Genomic DNA, 24,216 nt, shown 5'->3' with positions numbered 1-24,216 from the left:
GTGCAGAGCTCAGTGACTGGCTGAAAGCAAAAGGAAGAACACCAAGCAAATTCCGTCACCTGATGTGCTTCCATGGTGAAAAGGCAGAAGAAAAGTCACAAGATCCACACACTAAAAACACATTGTCTGTTGAAGAATTAAGTGAACAGGTAAAATTTTATTCAGGTATTCAAGTCTTTCTGCAAAATTATACTGATGGGTATTTGAAATCATGAACAAGTGTATAATCTTGCAAGTACCACAATATTACTTAGTTCTTCATAAAAAATATTGAAATTATTTCTTCCAAAATACTAGTTTTAATAATTTGGCTGTCAAAATTTTTTGAGTTTTGTAAGATTGTCATTTGATTTATGCATTATTTTTCTGAAAACATCCAGATTCCATGAATCTGTTAAGCTTGCCCAGTTATGACAGGAGGGAGTGTACACAACTGCTAAAAGAGCATTTCAGTGTCAGATGAATGTTCTTAACAAAATAGACATAAAGATAAAACTTCTGGGTTAGATGTTATAAAGATTGTTTGGAGGCCAGAATGCTGTCTTGTCATTGGTCAGTTTCAAAATAATTCCCTCAGAAACAACCAGATGCTAGGCTTTTGATCTCTTGCAAACTCATTTTATTCCACCTTTGATTACGTGGAGAGATAAGTTAATGAAGAACTGTAATAAAATGCAAGGAAATTGGATAGTAAAAACGGCAGGAACTCCATCATTTTAGACTGTTTTTCAACTGTTTTTGAGATGTGTTGATAAAATACTTGAAATACGGTTGAAAATTAGTCTTAACTGGCATGCTCTTGTCCTGATTTTAGAGATTGTTACCCAGAGCAAAATAAAGTTAAGATATAATTTTAAAAAAGTAGTGGTTCACTTATCTCGCAAATAGAATAGTGTTGTTGTGCCCCCCCATGAGTGGTGGGGGCATATAGATTTGCTCTTGTCCGTGCGTCCGTCCGTCTGTCCATCCATCCGTCCGTCCGTTCGAAGTTCGTGACGCGCCTAGCTCGAAAAGTGTTTGATATAAATTGATGAAACCTTGCATGAGTCTTTATCATGATATGAACTTGCGCACCTCCTATTTTTCGTCTGGCTCCACCCCCTATTCTCAGAGTTATGTCCCCTGAAATAGTCAAAAATGCACATTTTGACCTTGTGACACGCCTAGCTCAAAAAGTATTTGATATAGATTCATGAAACCTTGCATGAGTCTTAATCATGATATGAACTTGCGCACCTCCTATTTTTCGTCTGGCTCCACCCCCTATTCTCAGAGTTATGTCCCCTGAAATAGTCAAAAATGCACATTTTCACCTTGTGACATGCCTAGCTCAAAAAGTATTTGATATAGATTCATGAAACCTTGCATGAGTCTTAATCTTGAATGAACTTGCGCACCTCATATTTTTCATCTGGCTCCACCCCCTATTTTTCAAAGTTATGGCCCTGAAATAGTCAAAAAATACACATTTTCACCTTGTGACATGCCTAGCTCAAAAAGTATTTGATATAGATTCATGAAACCTTGCATGAGTCTTAATCATGAATGAACTTGTGCACCTCCTATTTTTCATTTGGGTCCGCCCCCCATTTTTAGAGTTATGGCCCTGAATAGTCAAAAATGTACATTTTCACCTTGTGACACACCTAGCTCAAAAAGTATTTAATATAAATGGTTGAAAACTCGCATAAGTCTTTATCATGATATAAACTTGCACACCTCTAATTTTTTGTCTGGCTTCACCCTTATTTTTAAAGTTATGGCCCCTGAAATAGTAAAAAAATGCACTTTTTCACCTAATTATATATCTAGCTCAAAAAGTATTTGATGTAAATTCAGGAAACCTTGCTGGAGTCTTTATCGTGATGTGACCTTGCACACTTTGCATTCTTCTTGAGAACCTTAGCTCTTATTACTGAGTTATGGCCCTTGAAATAGCCAAAATAGTGGATTTTTTGTTTGTGATGCTCACAGCTCAAAAAGTATAGCGCCTAGAATAATGAATCCTTTTCATAAAATGTTTGTTGAGGCTATACCCCATTTAGACTGCAAACATTTGAATTATTGCCACTTATTTGTGACAAATGTACCAGTGGGGGGCACACCCTGTGTCGTACAGACACATTCTAGTTTCAGTTTATATGTACCAAGTTATCTTGAAAACTTTCAGATGTTTTATAGAAAAAGTAATTTTACTGGTTGGTAAGATGTTGTTGCATTTACTTTAGAACTTGAGTCATATTTAGGTTCTTTTAAGGGTTTGCTCTATTATCATGATAATTTTTTTTGTAAACAGATGGATGTTCTAGAACAGGAGCGTCTCCAGGCAGAGGCTGTGGACAAGATGAATTCAATGCTAGACGAGTGCATGCTGCTCTTTGATGCCGTAAGTAACCTATATCCTTCTGAATCCTCGGTCAGAATTTTACGGTCAGTTAAGTTGTAAATAGTTTTTGCAGATGCACTGGTTTCAGACTATGCTGATGAGATGGAATGACCTCCGTTAAAACATGGTATAGATGTTATCAGAATTTCTAGTTGTATGAAATGTCAGTAAGCTACATGTGCTAGAACATTAAGACCAACATACGTAGTTAGGTCTCAAAAAGATTTTTACCTTTGTCACCTAAGCAACATGTTGCAAATGAATTGAGGGATACTTTTGAAATTTTGACAACTTGTTCAGGACACAGAGGGCAATAACTTGGTGTACATCCATGATAAAAATAGAAAGAATAGGAGAACTGAGCAAGGTCAAAAGAAAATGCTGCATTTTTTTTTTTAATCAACCACATAACTTGTATCTTTTGTAAATGGTTATAGCTTATTGTTTTGCACAGGTTTACTTAAGTTACAGTTGAAATATTGCAAGAATTAAGTCAAACTGCTTTAAAGACGTTACAAAAACATTGTAGTTGTCCAAATGTTGGTGGTTATGAATGGCTTTAATATGTGAAATATATTTGCCAACACTAAACACATTGTCTTTTCAAGAAAATAGCATGATATATAAAAATGATAAACAATGCAGTTTCAGTGACCTGTGTTTCTAGAGTGCAAAGTACAGTTTTAAGATCAAATGGGCATGCCTCAATTTATAGACAACAAAATACTTTTAATCTTAAATTACATACTGTTGCAGGGATCGAATTTAACTTTTTTTCCATTTTTGCTAGTACCATTTTTTTCCACTAGCGAAATGATGGGTTCCACAAGCAGTTATTTAAAAACTGTTTACTTGCTAAATTTATTAAGTTGTTTTGTTGTTGTTTGGTTTCATATAAAAGTTCACGGTCCGGATAGGCCGGGGACTTTCTGGTTTTGAAAGTACGATACGAACCGTAGTACTCAATGATTCTTTGGACTTTGGCTGAACGTTGAAGTTTTAAGTTTTTCTCAGGCACTGCCCCTAGTGTTGCTAGTATTTTCGGTCTCTGCGGGCCTTTTTGCACCAAGAAACATGTTATTTTCCTCTCCATTTCCGCAGAACTTTGCAGGTTACAGACTAAAATGAAAACAAATATTGCCTAGACGCTTACTTAGATATCCGATAATTACTTTTGTGTAAAGCGTCTACAAGCAGTCACGTGATTATCGGTAAATTAACTGCACCAAAGGAGTTTTTAAGGGAAAAGAACAGTTTGAGGGAATTCCCCGATTTTCGAACATGATCGTGAATATATTCGGGTGCCATGATTTTCTACTCGCATTTTTTTATTCTTACACGAAGTTCGCGAGTTAGCGACTGCTAAATTCGATCCATGTTGCTTGGCTAATGCATCTTTTTACACATTTTACATAATTCGCTCATGTTTTATAAATAAATACTTCTTTAAACTTTGAATATTTTTTTTTACCTTTTTTTATAGGAAATATATTATGTACAAATGATTTCTAAATTTCTAAAAACTTTATCAGTCTTGGTGCATGCATTTAAATGTACAAGAGAGATTGAGGATATGTTGAAACTGTAAGGCTTAAGTTTTTTTAATGTATTTTAAGGGTGTCTTATGGAAAGTATTGACATAATTGTTCCATGGCTTAATGACTTGCTACTTGCACTTACCTAGTTCACACACTTCGTTATAATTTTACTTGTGTAAAAAATGTATCTTGCATGTTTGTAGGGTTGTCCTACAGAAAGTATTGTTCCATGGCTTGATGACATCTACAAACAGGTACCATGTTCACATACCTCGGCACGATTTTACATATGTAAAGCCAAGGTGATCAAATCCAGTCTTGATCTTGACGCTGTATTGGAAATATTTGCACAAGCAACCATCAATAATGCACAGGTATATTCTACTGACATCCCTTTGTTCAAGTTTTATCATATATGCACAAATAGAATACATTGAACAGTATGGTCATATTAAAAAATAGCCAGATTTACGATATATACATTTTTTAGCTCATCTGATTTTTTGAAAAAAAATGATGAGTTATTGTCATCACTTGAGCGGTTGTCGGCGTCGGCGTCGGCGTCTGCGTCGGCGTTGCCTGGTTAAGTTTTATGTTTAGGTCAGCTTTTCTCCTAAACTATCAAAGCTATTGCTTTGAAACTTGGAATACTTGTTCACCATCATAAGCTGACCCTGTATAGCAAGAAACATAACTCCATCTTGCTTTTTGCAAGATTTATGGCCCCTTTTGTACTTAGAAAATATCAGATTTCTTGGTTAAGTTTTATGTTTAGGTCAACTTTTCTCCCAAACTATCAAAGCTATTGCTTTGAAACTTGGAATACTTGTTCACCATCATAAGCAGACCCTGTACATCAAGAAACATAACTCCATTTGCTTTTTGCAAGATTTATTGCCCCTTTTGGACTTAGAAAATCAGATTTCTTGGTTAAGTTTTATGTTTAGGTCAGCTTTTATCCTAAACTATCAAAGCTATTGCTTTAAAACTTGCAACACTTGTTCACCATCATAAGTTGACCCTGTACAGCAAAAACATAACTCTGTCCTGCTGTTTGCAAGATTTATGGCCCCTTTTGGACTTAGAAAATATCAGATTTCTTGGTTAAGTTTTATGTTTAGGTCAACTTTTTCTCTTAAACTATCAAAGCTATTGCTTTGAAACTTGCAACACTTCTTCACCATCATAAGCTGACCCTGTACAGCAAGCAGCGTAACTCCATCCTGCTTTTTGCAATAATTATTGCCCCTTTTGGACTTAGAAAATCATTTTCTTGGTTGAGTATTATGCTTAAGTCAACTTTTCTTATAAACTATCAAAGCTATTGCTTTAAAACTTGCAACAGTTTTTCACCATCATAAGTGGACACTGAACATCAAGAAACATAACTCTATCCTGCTTTTTGCAAGAATGATGGCCCTTTTTAGACTTAGAAAATCATGGGTAGGACAATATTTCTATTACACAAAAAAAATCAGATGAGCGTCAGCACACGCAAGGCGGTGCTCTTGTTTTTATATCTAACTGATTGACTTTTTACAAAGAAACATATCAGGACTCCAGATGACATGTATTAGCATGAATTACCAGTATACATGTAGTTTAATAGTTTTTTTCAGCAGTATCAGTGGTAAAGTAGGGGTCTCAGTGACCAGGTGGTTATGGTTGCTGACTTCGAATCACTTTACCTCTTTTTGAGTGACTAAGTTGCATGCATGGTATTTTTTGGATATCATACAATCATGGATTTTCATATATTTGTAACTTTCTGAGCCTCAGTTATTCTTAATGTAATGTTTGTGTTTGACTGAATACATAAATGTACTATCAAATAAATTTTAGATTTGTCTTAATAACCGTCAAACTTTGTTCTTTGGATAACACGTACACCACCTATCACTCGGACTCGTCGTCAGGGCCCGCAAAATCCCTGTATAATATATTTTGTTCGATGGCTCGAACCACTAATACTTGGAACAAATTTTGCTGGGCCTAGCAAGATCAAGTGAACGAAGTTCGATTGTATATACATTTAGTAATATTTCATTTTATAGCCAAAAGAAGGACTTGCAAAATGTCAAACAGAGACATTGAAATATGTGATAGAGGAGAAGGTGAGACAGGCAAAGCGAAGATGTTATACCCCACGTCGGTCTGAAGTCCAGGAGGAAAATGTGTTTGAATCATCCGCTGTTGTGTACACAGTATCAAATGTTACTCCATTTAGCGAAGGGTTTGTATTTTTCTGTTCAGAAATACTGTTCAACAAATATATCAGATAGGTCCTATTTGCTTTTGACATTTGTGTTTGTGTCTAAAAAAGTACTTGACTTAGAGTACATTAGAGGATTGTTAAAAAGCAAGTGAAGTTGTGCACTTGATGTTCTCAAAATGGGATTTTACTCTTCTAAACCAGATTTATTGTCCTTGACTTAGTAAAAAGTACATTATAAAGTGCTTAAAAATTTGTGTTGAATATATCTTAAAAATATTTCACCTAGAGTTATAAAACCATGTGCAGTGACAGAAAGTAGGGACACATATCTAGTTTATTTGTTAATTAGTGGTTTTTAAGGAAAATTGTCTTATTTTGTCCTGGTAGAGGCATCCATTAAATAAACAAACATTGGGAACTATTTTGGGAGATTTTTATTTATTACAGATACATCCAGTTTGAACAAAATTAAAATTTTGTACCAGGTACAAAGATGACTTATTTTATTTGTAATGCTTCCATTACAGTTTGATTCTTTAAAAAAATAAAACATACTTTTTTGAAGCCTACCCGCTCAGCTCAATAGGGAGAGCACACAGGTCTATGGATTGCAGGGTCATGAGTTTGATCCTAGGGTGAGGTGCATGTTCTCTGTGATGGTTTGATAAAAGAGATCATGTTACAAATCATGTGTCCACCATTGATTCATGTGGGGAAGTTGGCAGTTACTTGCGGAGAACAGGTCTGCTCGGTTAACTGCCAACCCTCCTCCAACACACACCAATTACAATTAAATGAACTACTGTGGAAAAACATACTTGTATGAATGTACACCTAAGAATTCAATGACAATGTTTATAGAGATATAAAAGTATTATGTTGTTCTACAGTATATTCTATTGTTTCAACAGAAAGCGGTCCTCAAGTAAGAAAACATCTACACCCGGTCAGTGTCAGGTAATCACTCCCGTACGTAGATCTACGAGACGAAGTCTGCAGAATCTCCCAGAATCACTTAAAGACAAGAAAAAGAGTTATTCAAGTCTGGATGATGTTAAAGGTGACGATGTATTGTTTCAGCCCAACCTGGCATTAGACTCTGCACTTGCAGCAGTGGAGGAGTCGTAAATGTACATGGTGTTCTATAAATAGTAATTCACAAGAAAAATGTAAATTGAAACATGAAGCCATGGACTGTATCTGGAATTCTAACAGCTTTTCTTAAAATATGAAATTAGTGTTGTATTTGAAAATGTCTGAACATGGATTGAAGAGTCATGCAATGAGAGTTGGAAAATGTGGAAAACATTGCATATGACATTTTTGAAAAATATCAGTAATCGATAATGTCATAGCATTAGCAGAGAATTCACCAATATAACAGGAAATTGGTGGAAATAAACTTTAAGATTTTACAGCTGAAATATGATTGCAAAGGGAAATAAATCTTTGTTCAAATGACATGAAATATGTAGAGTAATGATGTGAGTTTGAAATGTTGATATTATCTAGTGATAATCTGAAACAGGTTTATAGGAGTTTAGTGGAATTACACTGCTTTTTTTACCTAATGTTGCCCATTCAAATTTTTGTTGTTTTTCTTTTATGGGCCTGCCTTCAGTTGAACATCAAAACTTAAAAAAATGAGGGGTTGGAGCATACATTAAACAACAAAAGTTATAAATCAGTCTTATTAAAATTGATATTTTCTTAGTATTGTAAAGAATACATATTTTGCATTATATTTCTATTGAGTGATGAAAGCTTTTAGGAGATTTACTCTGTATAGTCAGTGCAACCAACGTAAGGTAACATCACAGGGAGGTCTGAAATTTATTTGATGCACTGAGTTTGTTGCTATACTGACTACACTTCATTGAATTACCTTACTTTTTGGTTAAAATTATTAACAAATGAAGGTTGATCCAAAAGTAATGTTACCATAGCCATAAAAAAGCAGCAAAAATCCTACTTGAGTACCTTGATCTATTTGGAATATTTTTGAAAATATAAAAATTTATTGCTTTCTTATCGAAATATTGACATGTACAGAAAGTATGGTAATGATGATCACGGCACATTATTGAAGTTAGCAGTTCAGGTTTTTGTCACTAAGCAATAAAAAGTCTTACCACTATACAGCTTACTTTAATCTGCAAGGCTCCACTATAGTTTTAACCATTGACTGCTGAAAGATGTAACTTTACATCATAATAATGTGATATGATAAAGTGTGTTATTTTGATATCAGTTAACAGTTGTCTTTAATTTTATTTATTTTTTCTGTTTGTGAAAGAAACTCTATTTTTGTGTGCGACGAAATATCTACAGGGATGAACTTAGAAGTTGTATGATTTTACGAATGAAATAACCCTGGAAAATAATGTTTACCTGAATTAGCGTTCATTTTGGTACAACTTGTATGATAATATAATGATGAATAAATGCATGCTGGACACAGTGACATTACTTCTGGATCAACCCTTGTAAATACAGTTGCCTCTTTAGTGGGAGTTAATAGCAATAATAAAAATTCTTTGTCACTTTTTAGACATAGAATACCACTGATGATTGACACCAATTTTTGTTTTAAAAATAAACGTATCAAAGTATGAAACCAGAAAAGAAATTACCTGTTTGTGAAGTGCAATGATCACCCTTTTATTAGTAGGTAAGACAAAGTTTGAATTTCCTAGAGGGAAGCTGTTTGATTAATAGCATGTTATGTATTAGGGTTCCATTATCATAAAATACCATAGGAAATTTCACATCATTTTTTTATGTTTTTTTGCATAAGCAGCCTTACAATTCAACCACACTTTACTCTGTACTTATTGATTTCTTTGGAGAAACAGCAAGACTTGCCCTACATTTCACTAGATAAAGAATTGTAAGATCATGCACCCTGTCCCCTCCCCCAACAAATAGTTTTTCCTCATTTTTAATTTTCCATCAATATCATCAACATGTGAAGTTTTGTACCTTCACCCAGTCACCCCCCCCCCCCCCCCCCTCCCCCTATCAGCATGTGAAGTTGTAACCCCCACCCACCACCCACGCTGTCTTAAGGACATCTGTTCTTTTAAGTTCAAATGTAATGAAATCATTTGCTTCTTTGTAATATCCTTAACCTTTTGCGTGTTATATTTCTTTGCCATTCCTCACCACAAACCCATTTGGCAGGCGATACCAATTCATCGAATTTGCTTGTTCTGTACAGTTACATAAATAGAATTCTGCATGCAAGTTTACATGTATTTATTTTCATTTTATTTATTTGATACTGCTTGAATGTTTACACTGCATTATAGTACTTGAATGCACACATATAGATGTAACTGCTGGATGGCTTATTATCATATTTACTAGATCCGAAGGAACTAGCATAATCAGATGCTAATATATTATCAAGTGTATTGTGTATTTTTTCATAGATTTATGGGCATCTTTCAATGTTATTGAAGAGATATTGTTTTCTTTCTGGAAAAAAAAACAACAGAGGAAGTTTCATTTTTGGCTGTCCTGAGAACAAAGTGTTCAAGGTGAGCTATTGTGATTGCCTGGTGTCAGTCATCCTTTTTGACACTCACAGTCACATGTTGGCTCAGTCTTCATGAAATTTATAAAATCATACAAATACTCAAGACTTGCCTGGGATAAGAGCTAGATCATGTTAGCAATACACGGCCTTAGGGACCCTCTTATTTAGGGTATCTTCCAGTGGATTTTATGGCCCCGAACTGTGCCATCCATAAAGGGAATTTGAAGTAACTTGGCATAAATGTTCACCATAATGAGACAACGTGTCCTGCGCAAGACCCAGACCCCTAGCTCCAAGGTCATCACATTTAGAGGTCAAAGGTTAACAGGGTCTGTTTCGTGTCTGGTTCATAACTGCTATTGGTGAAGGGATTTTAAAATTACTTGGATTGAATGTTTCCCATAATGAGACGACGTGTCTTGCGCAAGATCCAGACCCCTAGCTCTTCGGTCAAAGTCACACTTTCAGGTTAAAAGTTATCATGGTCTGTTTCTTGTCTGGTCCATAACTCTGCCATTGATGAAGGGATTTTAAAATTACCTGGCATAATTGTTCCCTATATTGAGATGACATGTCATGTGCAAGACCCAGACCCCTAGCTCCAAGGTGACCAACTTAGAAGACAAAGGTGTTTCTTGTGTGTCCATAACCCTGCCATTTATCAAGGGATTTGAAAATAATTTGACACAAATCGTCGCCTGAGAACCATAATGTTCTCTCTGTCATTTTGGCCAAAATAAGTATTGTATACCATTGGAAAGATCTCGGTGAGATCTAGGTTACAGTGACCTGGTCCTCTTTCGGGAGGCATTTCTATTTTTAGATATCAACAGAGCCTTTTTGTTCTATCTGCAATTTTCATGTTTTCCTGAGAACCAAAATGTTCTATCTGCATGGTAACCAACAGATTGCTCCTATCAAGTCATGTGATATCATATAAAATGGATGAAGAATGAATCTGATGTAGAAGTCAACAAGTAAAATTGCAAATGAATTCTCACATAGCAGTAGTCTAGATGTAAGTAATCATTTTAATTCCAAACTCATACATATTTGTACAATTGTTCTGCTCTAGAAATGGCACGTTTAATTAAAAATTGTGAAACTGGAGTGCTGTAATAATTCGGATGAGAACGTATTTGGACAAAAGTAATTCCCTTCGGTGTAACACTTCAATGCTTCCTTAGAAAGCACTGAGAAAGACCAAACCAGACAGTGAAACTGCAGTCTCGGTTTAATTGAATTTGCTCATAGGCATGATTAACAGGCAGGAACGAAAAATGCAAAGAACATTATGGTTCTGAGTGGAACAGCGATTACATTTTGTAGAATGTTCTATCTGCACTAGACAGATTTCCAGTGCGGTGTTTGAATCAACGATTCTTTATAATATTTTAAAGCTTTCCTTAGAACTACATAAATAAAACACATACCAATTTCTGTTAGAATTCGTCAACAAACAAAAAAGTTATAAACCCCTGAAACTTCAAACTTGATTTTCTCGAAAACAAGAAAAATACACATGGAACATTACGGTTCTCGAGCGACGAAATGTTAACCATATTGAGGTGTGTCACACTTCTGACCCAGATTTCTCTGGTCAAGGTCCAGAAATGATGTGTGAGTTTTTTGCGCAGACAACTGTAGCATTCTTGGTAGCATTCTTGGGCATTTGTCACCAATAGTGACAGCTCTTCTTTTCAGTCATATGCCTTAGGGGAAGGGTTTCAGGGTCCTTTAGAAGGGTTGCTTTTTACAGATAGCTGTCAGTGCAGGTTTAAAAATATTTAATATTTCATTCTGTCATATTGTATATGAGGATTTATTGCTGATGCTGCTTATTTCAATATGTGCTAATGCTGTAAATATTTTTAAGGGAAATGGTACATTTATACTGCTTACACTCTTTTGTCTATCTTCTTTCTCAATAAACATGACAGTGTTTTTCAAACAGTCGCTAAAATGTATGAACTAACCAACCATATTTGGTTATTTATTATCTCCCGCCGATGAAATCGGGAGTGGGGTATTGAAAAGGTGTTGTCAGTCCATCCGTCCGTCCGCAGCCATTTCTCAGTAACTACCTAGTAGAATTTCATGAAACTTGAAATAAACATGAACCAACATACTGCGATGATGCCCGTCAAGTTTTTTTTTGATTGGTCAATTTCCCTTACAGTTATTGCCTTTGATTTAATGAAAAATGTCTGTCCGCAGCCATTTCTCAGTAACTAGCAGGTAGAATTTCATCAAACTTGAAATAGACATGAACCAAGATACTGCGATGATGCCCTTCAATTTTCCTTAGAGTTATTGTCCTTGATTTAATGAAAAATGTCCGTCCGCAGCCATTTTAGCCTATTGGTCAATTTTTCATACAGTTATTGCCCTTTAATTGTTTAAAAATCCACAGATTTGTACATAACAAACCAACTAATTGGAAGAATTTCATTAAACTTCTTTCATTCTTTTCCATGAACATTTATTATAAACATGTGAAGTTGTGTACCCCACACCTGGTCGCCACCTTGCCTTGGTCACCCCCCCCCCCCCCCCCCCCCCCCCCCCAACCCCAACAAAAAAAAAACAAAAACAAAAAAACCCATTCATTTTCTGTTAATTTGATTTTGACTAATGAAATTATTTGCTTCTTTGTAACATTCTTAACTTTTTGCTGGATATATTTTTTTGCCGATCTTCACCACAGACCCTTTCGGCGGGGGATACCAGTTCATCGAATTTGCTTGTTCACATTATAGTTGATAGTCAAATATTACAACATGTACAAGCTATGATGTGGTTCTGGGACGATCTTTGTATGAAAAGAATTGGAACCACTGCCTTACCCTTTCATGATCGGAAAAGGCGACTAATAGGGTCTTAACACTTGGTTTTGCTGTAACTCTGTGATTCCAGCAGGTATACAAATTTTGATTCCATACCTAATGTTTTTATTTCGATGTAAATGAGATGTGAAACCAAAATTTGTAGTCCTGTTTGGCGCCATATAACCTATACTGTGTTGGTGCGCCGTAAAACCCAAATAAAAAAAATAAAACTTACCATGAAATTAACATACTAAAGAGATGCTGTTCTTATGTCTTTAAAAAGAATGAACTATGCCAATGTATTGTAAATTCAGTACACATACAAATTAGTATATTACTTAATGCTATTGAAACATGAATAAATTAATTTTATTCTGTCATATTTGCTTTTCTTTTGTGTTCTATTACAGGGTTTGAAAATTCATTGAATCTGGTGCTAGTCTTTGAAAACTCCTTGAAAATGATAAAAACTCTAAAAAATCTGAAAAATGTTGGAATTTTGAAAAAAAAAACACTTGAATTTCGTCAAAACTTAAAAAATGGTCTTTCGGCAACTTGTTTCGTGGAAAAGAATATATTGAGGAAAGAAATAGAAAAAAAAGATTATTTAAAAGAAAGTAATGATATTTATGCACTCGTAGCAGTCATAAAGTGTATATTCTGCGTCAGGTAGCATAAGCTAGATACATCTCTGGTCCCTATAATCAAATAAATTGTACGACCAACTAGGAATGGTTTTATTCAGACTTAATTTATCAAAATCATAGAGTGCATGTAAAATTGTGGGACCAGCAACGGTAATATGTCTTTGTTCTGAATTCTCAAAGAATCTAATAACAACTTCTCTAGAACGCGACCAATTAGAGTATTATTACAAAAGGCAACATATTCCGGAATACCCACTGAGGAAAGATGTCGAGGGGCCTCCGTGGCCGAGTGGTTAAGGTCGCTGACTTCAAATCACTTGCCCCTCACCGATGTGGGTTCAAGCCTCACTCGGGGCGTTGATTTCTCAGCTGTACCTATAATTGTGTCAGTGCGACGTTAAACACACACACACAAAAAAAAGATGTCGAAGAATGATCAAGAAATTGAGTTATGTATTCCAAATTCAGTGATTCTGTTAAAAATATTCAAATGGAATAGTCCATCACAACTAGTACAGACGATGGCATTTCGACGATGTTTAAACAAATCGGATTAAACGTTCACACATATTCAAGACATGAAATGCGCAGGTAGACTCAAAACTGCTAATTACTACGAAGTCAAATAAAATATGATGTAGGAGAAATTGTCAACAAACGATAAAAACGAATATTGCATGTCACATGGTCTGCTATAAGTTTTTGACCAGATAATACGCACGACCTCACCTGGCCGTGATCACTACAAAGTTGGATCACAAAAGTATAAATTGTGTCCCCTCCAGCCCCCTTGGGGAGACATATTGTTTTTGCCCTGTCCGCCCGCCCTTCCGTCCATCCATCAAACTTCATTTCTGATCAATAACTGGAGAACCATTTGACCTAGAACCTTCAAACTCCAGAGTCGCAGGGCTTATGGAGTAGACGACCCCTATTGTTTTTGGGGTCACTCCATCAAAGGTCAAGGTCACAGGGGCCTGAACATGGAAACCATTTCTAATCAATAACATAAGAAGCACTTTGCTTAGAATGTTGAAACTTCACAGGATGATAGGTCATGCAGAGTAGATGACCCCTCTTGATTTTCGGGATCACTCTTTAAAGGTCAAGGTCACAGGTGCCTAAACATGGAAAAACATTTCGGTCAGTAACGTGAGAACCACTTGACCCAGAATGTTGAAACTTCATAGGATTATTGGACGTGCAGAGTAGATGACCCTTTTATCCCCCGACGAAAGTCGGAGGGATATAGTTTTGGCGTTGTCCGTCCGTCCGGAGCCATATCTAGGAAATGGTTGGGAATATTTATATAAAACTTCATATACATGTTCATCACAATGAGTTTTTGCGGCCCGCCAAGTTTCAGTCAGATTGCCCTAGTAACACCAGAGTTATGGCCCTTAGAAGTTTCTAGTGTTAACTATATAGGGTACTATAAATATGGCAATTTCTGCATCATAACTTTTGATATATTTCACCTAGAACTATGAAACTTAAACAGACTTTAGATTACCATAATGTGGTTGTGTACACACAATTTCGTTCAGATTTATTTTGTAAATTAAAGAGTTATTGCCCTTTAATTGTATAAAAATCCACATATTTGTAGATAACAAACTTACCATTTTGGTAGAATTTAATTAAATTTCTTTCATTCTTTTCCATGAACATTTATTGTATAAACATGTGAAGTTGTGTACCCACACCTGGTCACCCCCTTACCTTGATCACACCCCCCCCCCCCCCCCCCCCCCCCCCCCCCCCCCCCCAAAAAAAAATAAATATTCCTTATTCTTGCATAAAAACTACTTTTTTTCACTGGATCCGCCCATGTATAAACGGGAGAAAAATCGTGTGCAAACAAGGCAATTCACGTGCTGTTAATACATGATTTTTATTTTTGAAATGCTTTACCAGGTATATAATATATGTATTTTTGCGCACACTGAAATTTGGCATCTGCGTCTTGTTTCTTCCATAACAACCTCTTCTTGTAGCATTATAGATACAATGTAATCCATAGTATGTTTAGCTGTGTCTGTTTCCAACCCCAAACGTACTGCCCCCATCAATGTACGCACTAGCTTCTCTTAGAGTTCACTCCCTTTACAAAGCGTCTGTTCAGTTATTGTAAATAACTGTGAATAAATAAGTATCGCGTGTACTAATAAGCTTTGATAACGTGGCAGTTGAGTCCAATAAGTCCAGGGGTGTTCAAAGATAATCCGTCATAGATCCATTATAAAGCAAGTATTGGATTTACCTGTATTGGAAAATAAACAGTGTCGATTGTATTGAGGTCAACTGCCACATTATCAAAGTTTATTAGTAACTTGTGCTATTGTTCGTTTTTAGGTAGATTTCTCTATTATATTTATGATTTTGGTAAGTATCAGTCGCTATGTTTTTATCTAATTTCTCGAAGAATTTATATACTGTAAACAGCTTGGAAACTTGACACTGGTTAAAAAAGTGTCGGTAAAAAGCTATACATGTGTCGGTAAAAAGCTATACATAGCTTATGTTGATTTGTTAAATATCTCCGACAATAAATAAATTTTGATTTGATTTGATTTGATTTGACACTACGTTCGTACTCATCCGTACTCCAAATGCGTGTCCGTACTCAATATAACTCGAATGTAAAGTTGGTATTCTTGAAATTGTGATCGAGTCCACCGAATTGTGAAATGATATGAACAATTATTGGTAATTTTATGTTTGTAATAATGAGAGATAAAAAAAATCGCTTAAAAACCTTCAGGATGTGCTTTTGATAGTGTTGTTTATTTCCGGGCCCTGGATACGGATATTTAAAACATGTTTACCGTTTCCAAGAACAACAGGAATGGGTCAGAGACCACCAATTCAAAAAAGTACAGGGAACTTACTGGGAATGAGGTAAGTGTATACCTGGGAATAAGGTAACGTCTGTGCATTTTGATTGGTCAGTCATGTAAACAAACACAGGAAGTGATTATTTGTTCAAAATTGATATTTTTTTCACTGCATTTACAGTATTTTATTATATATTTTGACAAAATTTGCTACATTTTATGTGTATTGAAAAAAAGTTTTATCAAACGAATTACTCCCGCCATGTCAATGATGTAAACAGGGGGTCATCTCATTCACACGAAAATTACTTAAATAAAGTATCACTATTCATATGTATTTCGTCCGATATTTTGGTAGAATTAAGATAGTTCTTGAAAAACTTGTAATTAGATATAGCTCTACATGTTTCGATGTATGGAAGGCCGTACACGCCATAATGTTACAATGTAAGTCTATGGGAAAACAATTGGTGGTCTCTAACCAATGGTAAATAAAAAATGTACCGGAATCGTCAAGTCATCACATATGAAAACAATACATAAATCGTCGTGAAATATTTTTTATGCAAGAATAGCGACAATACACGTTTGTTTTGTGTATTAATGTCTGCAGAAGCCCTTGGGATATGTTTGTGACCTCGACCTTCGGTCTCGGTCACAAACAATCCCGCGGGCTTCTGCAGACGTTAATACACAAAAAAACGTGTATTATCCCTACATTTTAGATTTTTTTCAAACAAACGTCATATACATGTTCACCGCTATGAGGTTATGGGGCCAATCAAGTTTCAGTCAGATTGCCCAAGTAACACCAGAGTTATCACCCTTAGAAGTTTCTAGTGTTAACTATATAGGGTACTATAAATATGGCAATTTCTGCATCATAACTTTTGATATATTTGACCTAGAACTATGAAACTTAAACAGAATTTAGAGCACTATAATGTGGTTGTGCACACACAATTTCGTACGGATTTCTTTTGTAACTTCAGAGTTATTGCCCTTTAATTGTCTTAAAATCCACTTATTTGTACATAACAAACTTTTGGCAGAATTTCATTAAAATTTCTTTTCCCTGAACATTTATTATTAACACGTGAAGTTGTTCACCCACACCTGGTCACCCACTTACCTTGGTCCCCCCCCCCCCCTCCCCTACTAAAAAAATTTTTTTGTTCATGCCATATTTGAGATTTTTTTCAAACCTTCCATGAATATTTATCAACATGCAAGTTGTATCATTCCCCCACCTCGCATTTCAATTAACTGCATTTAATTTTAAAAGCTAAGCTTATTACAGTAAGCATATCCCATTCAAAATAAATTCTTTAGTCAGGATCAAAATATCATACATTTATTATGTACTCTTTAATTAAACATTTGTTTTCTGTTAAATTGATTTTGACTAATGAAATTATTTGCTTCTTATTAACATCCTTAACTTTTTGCTGGATATATTTTTTGCCATTCCTCACTACAAACCCTTTCGGCGGGGGATACCAATTCATCGAATTTGCTTGTTGATTTTGGGATCATTGTATTAAAGGTCAAGGTCGCAGCGGACAGAAAACGGAAATCCATTTCCTGTCCATAACTTAAGAACCATTTGACTTAGAACCTTCTAACTTCATAGGATGATAGAACTTACAGAGTAGATGGCCCCTGTTGTTTTGGGGGTTACTCCATCAAAGGTCAAGGTCACAGGGGGCTGAACATAGAAAACTCTTTCCAGTCAATAACTTGAGAACAACATGACACAGAATGTTGAAACTTAATAGGATGATTGGACATGCGGAGTAAATGACACCTACTTATTTTGGGGTCATTTGATCAAAGGTCAAGGTCAAAGGGGCCTGAACATGTAAAACCGTTTCCAGTTCATAATTTGAGAACTACTAGGCCCAGAATGTTGAAACTTAGTGGGATGATTTGACATCCCAAGTAGATTATCCCTATTGTAGACAACCATCAGTGTCTCTTTGAATTTCGCTCCTGTCCCCTATTGACTTCTTGCCTACACGATTATGCACTGGGGAGACATGCGCTTTTCTACAAAAGCATCGTCTAGTTTAAACTAATATAGGGAGAAGTTTTCCGGAAACGTTTCGACTTGATAAACATTACACTAGATAAACATGATCGGCCAGTTTTCAACAATATATATTTATTATGTATATAAGAAGCACCTCTTAAGACGTTTACTTCATTATAATATGTTTCATGTAAAGCAAAAATTACGTTCAATTTATAATTTGGAAAACATTCTTTTATTTCGCGGAGTCGCTCCTACCTGTAGCTTTTTCATATAATATTTTGTTAAAACAAATGAAACAGTGAAAGTTCTGAGTTCCATCAATAAACTTTTCATACATAGATATCCACCTCTCTGTCAAAAAGAAAAATATTAATGAGAGAGGTGATGTGGCCTTGTTTTGCGCAGCATACTGCCATACACATCTCGTATTGAACTTTTTCTAAACTTCAGCGTTTCTAACATTTTCCCCGAATTTTCTGTTTAGACGATACATGTTAATAAGTTTATAAATGCAAACATTGAAGCTGAATGTTAATACGTCTATCTGAATGCAATTATTGAAGCTGAATGTTTAATACTGTCTGAATGCAAACATTGAAGCTGAATGTTTAATACTATCTGAATGCAAACATTGAAGCTGAATGTTAAATACTATCTGAATGCAAACATTGAAGCTGAATGTTTAATACTGTCTGAATGCAAACATTGAAGCTGAATGTTAAATACTGTCTGAATGCAAACATTGAAGCTGAATGTTTAATACTGTCTGAATGCAAACATTGAAGCTGAATGTTAAATACTATCTGAATGCAAACATTGAAGCTGAAGTTAAATACTATCTGGCTACGCCTTGTATGGTATTCCACTATTATCCTGCTGATAATATTGCGCATATCCTAGCGGAGGCCCGTACTGCGCTTGTGGGTGTGTAGGCACATTTTGAACTGGTTGCTGATCGCCTTGCACATAACCTTGCGGAGGAGACTGAGCTGTGTAATGTACGGAAGCGTCATGAGAGGTCTCTGAAGTGTTAGTGTACATGTCGCGCAGGAAGAGAGGCGCACACACGACTATGCAAATGCATCCAGCAACAGTACAGAGAACAAAAGCATAAGTAAGCTCTCCATAACCTTCTTTGAATTCGACAGCGCCCGGATAATTTTTTAATTCTTTTAGACCTTCCTTTGTTTTAATTCCAAACACGATCACTCCAATTAACAGCAGTGCACCTGAAATGAAGAATTTTCCGATTAAATACTTTCAAACTGACGTTATGAGAGACACACCTTGGAAGTTACGGAACTACCTCTTTGAGGGATTAAGTAAATTGACATGTTGCTATATCCTTGCCAGCAGTGAAAAATTAACAAAGGTGCTTACCATATTTTTGTCTACTATTTGCAAGCATTGTATTAGATATCAGTATCGTTTAGGTATACTCCGTGTCGGTTTTATATCATTAGAAATAAAATGGTAACTCAATTATAGATTTAAAAACGAATCAAATCTTACGTTGTAGATAGTCATTTGCAATAGGATGCATATTAACTTGCATTGAACTAGGCATAGATTTTTTTTGCAGTTTTGCGATGTAAAAGGTGATGTCACATCTTGATGGGCTTTAGCTAAGAGAAATCCTGTTTCTTGTTTGGGTGACGGAGTATGGCGGTCAGACCTCATGCCCCTGTCTCAAAAGTCAAGGTCATGCTTAGGGGTCAAATTATATCATTATCTGGTCTTGTTCGGATCAAAACTTTGACGCGCTTCTTTAACTGAAATAAATACTGATTAAGCAGTCTTTTTGCAAAGAGCCTGACATGTTTATATATAAAGGATCTCTCTCTCTCTCTCTCCCCCTCCCTCTCTCCCGCTCTCTGTTCTGAGGGTTTTCTCTCGCTCTGTCCCTCTCTTGGTCGAGGATGAATTTGGCGCCGTGTTTTTCATGAAAAGGGCTCTATATAAATCTGGTATAACATATTATTTTCAGATGTGAAACGGTACAATCATAATTAGCTGTTATCAAGCGATATCGCAATAAGCAGGTTATTGTTCCCCTTATTGTAGTCACGCTGTGAAGTAAAATGTATATTTCTTTCATTACTTTTGCCTATCAATGATAGCAATATAAGCCCATTAGCTATTGGAGTTCAGTGGAATGGAATCTCTGTACTAAATTACCTGAGATGAGCATAATTATCAGGTTGGTGATTTTGTAGTTCTTGTTCTGTTTGTAGCACATCAGAGCCAGAGACAAGAACACAGAGATGATCAAACCAATAAGTCCGAGAGTTTCAGCAACTTGCACCATCTTAAACCATGCTAGTAACAAAAATAAGAAAATAACATAAGTTAAGGCATAGAGTAACAAATGTTCACTGTTGTCCATCAATGTATCGTTAGAAAAGCAAACAAATGCAAAACCTCACAATAACCTATAGATTGTAAATTACCATTAACACATTCCAACGGAAGTTAGAGCTACAGTTCATATAAATTTCAATACAAAATATAACATAGCTCGATAAAAGTGCGAAAACGTAGAATAAAGTTGGCAATATCCCAGACTTTCAAACTAAATGGGTATCTCACCTGAGCGCGATGAAAGGCAAGTGAAGAGCTGTTATGACAGCCCGTAGGCGTCAACAGCTTTAGAGGTCACATCTTTGAGCAAATCTTTATGAAACTTTTCCGAAAACGTGTGTGGTTATTTTCGATCGAAATCAGATCATAACGTCAGTCATAGAAATACCATGTTAGCATTTATGATGCCACATGTTCTCTGATCTACCAGTAACCATCTTAATGAAATCAAGGTTCGGTACGACCCTGTTCCGACCGTCGTCGGTCAATACTTTTATTGTTAACACTTTAGAGGTAATCAAAGTGTCCCAGATTTAATGAAACCCGGTTGATATATTTGTCTCAATGAAATCTCGGATTCGATACTGAGAAATCCGCGGTAAAGTCGAACTTACTTTGTTAAATCGTAGGAAAAATTGTAACTTTACAAAATTTACATGAATTCTAGTAAAACTGTTCAGCCTTCTAAACTTTGTATCAAGATTCATACCAGGTTATTTTTGGTTTTGCATTAGGTTACTAGGTGATATTATGGAAATAAAACCATTGTGAACACTCTAGACAATATAAACCTGAAAACTACACATAGTTTGTCTTTATAAGATTAGGTCAAGTATATAACTTATTTATCTAAGGTTCCAAACTAGGTAAAATCTTAGAAGAGCCTGCCAAATTTCTGGCGATCAGCTTGAAAACTTGTCAGATTGATCTTTCGTCATTTAGACAGAGCTTCTCCGCTGACTGTGGTAAAAACTAGGCCACTAGGCATAATCATTCAAAACTTTTGTTATCAAAGTTTAATAAACAACATCTTTTTATATGATTCGCATGAAACATGGGCAGAATGTTTATCTTTACGAATTCTAGAAAATCTTAGAAACTAGATTACCTGGGATTAAAACTTAGGTCACTTTCTCAAATTATAGATAAAAAAGGCTGAACTTCACAGAATAAAAAAAAAACACACATTGTAAAAACATCAACTCTTTTCCATGGATCTCTAAAATGCAAATATACCAAAATATGTAGCAGCCTTTCATCGACCATTCTTCTAGAAATTGAAATTGCTCCTGATCAAACGTATTTCCTAAACATTCAAGATTAATGTCTGGTGAGCGGCTAAGCGCCTTCGTGGTCCTCATTTTACTTTTTCGGCGACGCCGTCTAAATTCGTTTTCGTTACCTATGCCACGTGACTTCAGTTTGCAAATCAAACTACTTGATAACGCATTATAGATTATTTATCAAAATGGAAGATTTATGCAACACTCTGCCTGATTGGACGAGAGTGTCAATTTCTTTCACTCTGTTGATTGTGCTACGCTGAGTGAAATGTAGACAAAGCGTTTTATCCTAAACGACGCTGTTCACAGTTTTAAAGCTAACTTTGGCTCAGTATATTTAGCAAGAATATTGATATATCTCAAAATGATAAGTAAGTTTAATAAACATGATAAAAACCTGTTCAAATACCAACATATATCAAATTAAAGAAAGAGCTGAATACGGTCTGCGTATCACATGAATAAGGGTGTGATAAGAGTCTTTTATGTAGAGAAGTGCTTTTTAAAAGATTTTCCTTGTTACAATTGTCGTCTGTATATGAAAAGGTTTCTTGCTTTTGTGACTTATTCAGATTGCATATTAAAATGAGTACTTGTTTGCTTTGATATATTTGTTATAAATTATTTAACTGATTTATTATATATGAATATTTTTCTTTAGTATGGTATGCAAATATTGAACTCAGTTGAAATCTATTTCATTATATATATGCTATATAACGACTGAATCTCATTACACTGAAATGAAGGTACGCTGCATACAGTTTATCTATGTGATATGACTACGGTCAAACTTTGCTTATGAAACAGAAATATTGAAATAATTACAATTGTATGTTTTGCTTGACGTTCACTTTTTTATAGGTGTGACGTCATTGTCCAAAGATTCATGAGTAGCGAATATGCATTTGTTAAAGCGGGATCAGTTGGCCTATTTTAGAAATAAATGAAAATAATAAATAAAAAAATCCTTTAATTGATTTGTTCTCATGTATTCTAATCAAACTTGATTTGTAGCATCTTTATTAGGCCCGCAGCCAACTTTGTTCAGCTGGGAAATTTGACCCCTTTTAGGGGCTGCTAGAGCTAAAACTAGAAATGCCTTTATACAGCGTCTCATGAACAGCTTGGTGGATCTTTGTCATACTTGGTCTGGAGCATCATTATAAGGTCCTCTTCCAAATTTATTTATATAGGAACTTGGGCCCTACTAGGGACCACTATAGCTAAAAGTAGATATGCCTTTCTTCGCATTAAGCACTAAAATGTAATGGATTTTTATCAAACTCGACGTGTAACAATATCGTAAGGTCTCCTGCTATTTTGTTACAAATGGGGATAGGGACCAATTTAGCTAAAAATATAAACACGTTTAATGACCTCTTCTCATGAACCGCTTCATGAATCTTCATCAAACTACTGCTGTAATTATTCGTCTAAGGATAAACGAAACAAAATTGCAACCCTACGAAACCTTTGCGAAAAATTAAAAGAGAACCATTTAAATTGTTAAAGTGCGGTGTTTAGTTTTGCAATTTGAAAAATGTTAGATGAAAGGATGAATGTTAGATGAAAAATTCATAAACTTCTTTCCTTATTACAATTCGCCGACCATCATTTTTAAAGATATTTCTTGTTTGGATATATTTCTTACATTTGCGGCAGATAAATATTTCGGTAAATATCCTCGAATACGGATCATTAGCTTTAATAACATTAACATACGACTAATTCATGTAACCGTTTTTGTAAATAGCATGTCGATCACAACAGTTCATACCTGGATCATTTGTTCTTGAGAAACACAGACATACATCGAGCACGCTAGCACAGCTACAGTGTTGCCAGAGACCGGCATGATAGCCACCCCCTGTTCTTACTGTCTCATATCGGGAGATGTTAAACTCCACAGTAACCCATCTAGGTAAAGAAAATCCAATTATATGAAGAATTAAAACTGCAAGTAAAATCACAGAGGCAGCTTTGAGGCTGCATGAGCTAGAAGAAAACGCCCTATTCGCCATTTTCAGAGAATGTTTTGTATACTCCAAGTACTGCACAATTCTGCAGAGAAATATTGCATAAATTTTCCTGTTGCCAGTTATACTTGTTCAGATAGAATGAAAACAGTTAATTTCTATAACGTCTTTGTAACAAATAGTTCCTGCTTCAGGATTTATCAGCTTGTGGCTTTATCGATTCGATGACGACCTGCGACTTGTAGAAACGGATGCAGATATGGCACAGCAACTGTCCAATAATAACTAGAAACAAAGTTTTCCAAACGTAAAACCAGTATTTTTTTCGAATACTAAGCGTAAAGATAATGCCGTTAACCTTAGTTCACACTCGTAAACGTAGGTTCAAGCTTGTAAACCCAAGTTCACGGTCGTAAACATAGCTAGCCAGGTTCACGAGCGTAAACATAAGATAACGGCCGTAAACATAGGATAACGACCGAAATTACGTAGTTCAGTCGAGAAACCTAGTTTATCAAACGTAAACCATGGTATAAAAATCGGACGTTAAGATGGGTTTACGGCCG

At 35.5% G+C, this 24,216-nt stretch overlaps 2 protein-coding genes across 2 annotated transcripts in view; one reads left to right on the top strand and one right to left on the bottom strand.

Annotated features, from left to right (window-relative positions):
* The window catches only part of LOC123556632 (cytoskeleton-associated protein 2-like), a 28,797-nt gene extending 16,553 nt beyond the window's left edge, over positions 1 to 12,244 (top strand). The window contains exons 7-11 of the mRNA XM_045347516.2: positions 2 to 149; positions 2,297 to 2,386; positions 4,128 to 4,298; positions 5,979 to 6,157; positions 7,051 to 12,244. Of these exons, the coding sequence (XP_045203451.2) occupies positions 2 to 149; positions 2,297 to 2,386; positions 4,128 to 4,298; positions 5,979 to 6,157; positions 7,051 to 7,267 (805 nt within the window). The 3' untranslated portion in view covers positions 7,268 to 12,244. The remainder of the gene's footprint in view (position 1; positions 150 to 2,296; positions 2,387 to 4,127; positions 4,299 to 5,978; positions 6,158 to 7,050) is intronic.
* Positions 12,245 to 17,755: 5,511 nt separating this feature from the next.
* On the bottom strand, positions 17,756 to 23,816 carry LOC123556633 (uncharacterized). Its single transcript, XM_045347517.2, has 3 exons — positions 23,452 to 23,816; positions 20,206 to 20,346; positions 17,756 to 19,256 (listed from the first exon to the last, which is right to left on the bottom strand). The coding sequence occupies exons 1-3, from the start codon at positions 23,693 to 23,695 to the stop codon at positions 18,871 to 18,873; spliced, it is 771 nt and encodes a 256-aa protein (XP_045203452.2). The 5' UTR covers positions 23,696 to 23,816; the 3' UTR covers positions 17,756 to 18,870.
* Between the last annotated feature and the right edge of the window lie 400 nt (positions 23,817 to 24,216).

The sequence above is a fragment of the Mercenaria mercenaria genome, chromosome 5 (assembly GCF_021730395.1).
Source record: "Mercenaria mercenaria strain notata chromosome 5, MADL_Memer_1, whole genome shotgun sequence".
Classification (NCBI taxonomy): Eukaryota; Metazoa; Mollusca; class Bivalvia; order Venerida; family Veneridae; genus Mercenaria; species Mercenaria mercenaria.
The sequence above is the reverse complement of the archived record's forward strand: the minus strand, read 5'-3'. Positions and strand labels throughout refer to the sequence as shown.

Coding starts and splice junctions, on each gene's coding strand:
- LOC123556633 (XM_045347517.2), bottom strand. CDS start 23,695: ATGGCGAATAGGGCGTTTTCTTCTAGCTCATGCAGCCTCAAAGCTGCC. Junction 20,347..23,451: donor CTCAAGAACAAATGATCCAG/GTATGAACTGTT, acceptor TTTTGTTACTAG/CATGGTTTAAGATGGTGCAA. Junction 19,257..20,205: donor GATAATTATGCTCATCTCAG/GTAATTTAGTAC, acceptor TCTTCATTTCAG/GTGCACTGCTGTTAATTGGA.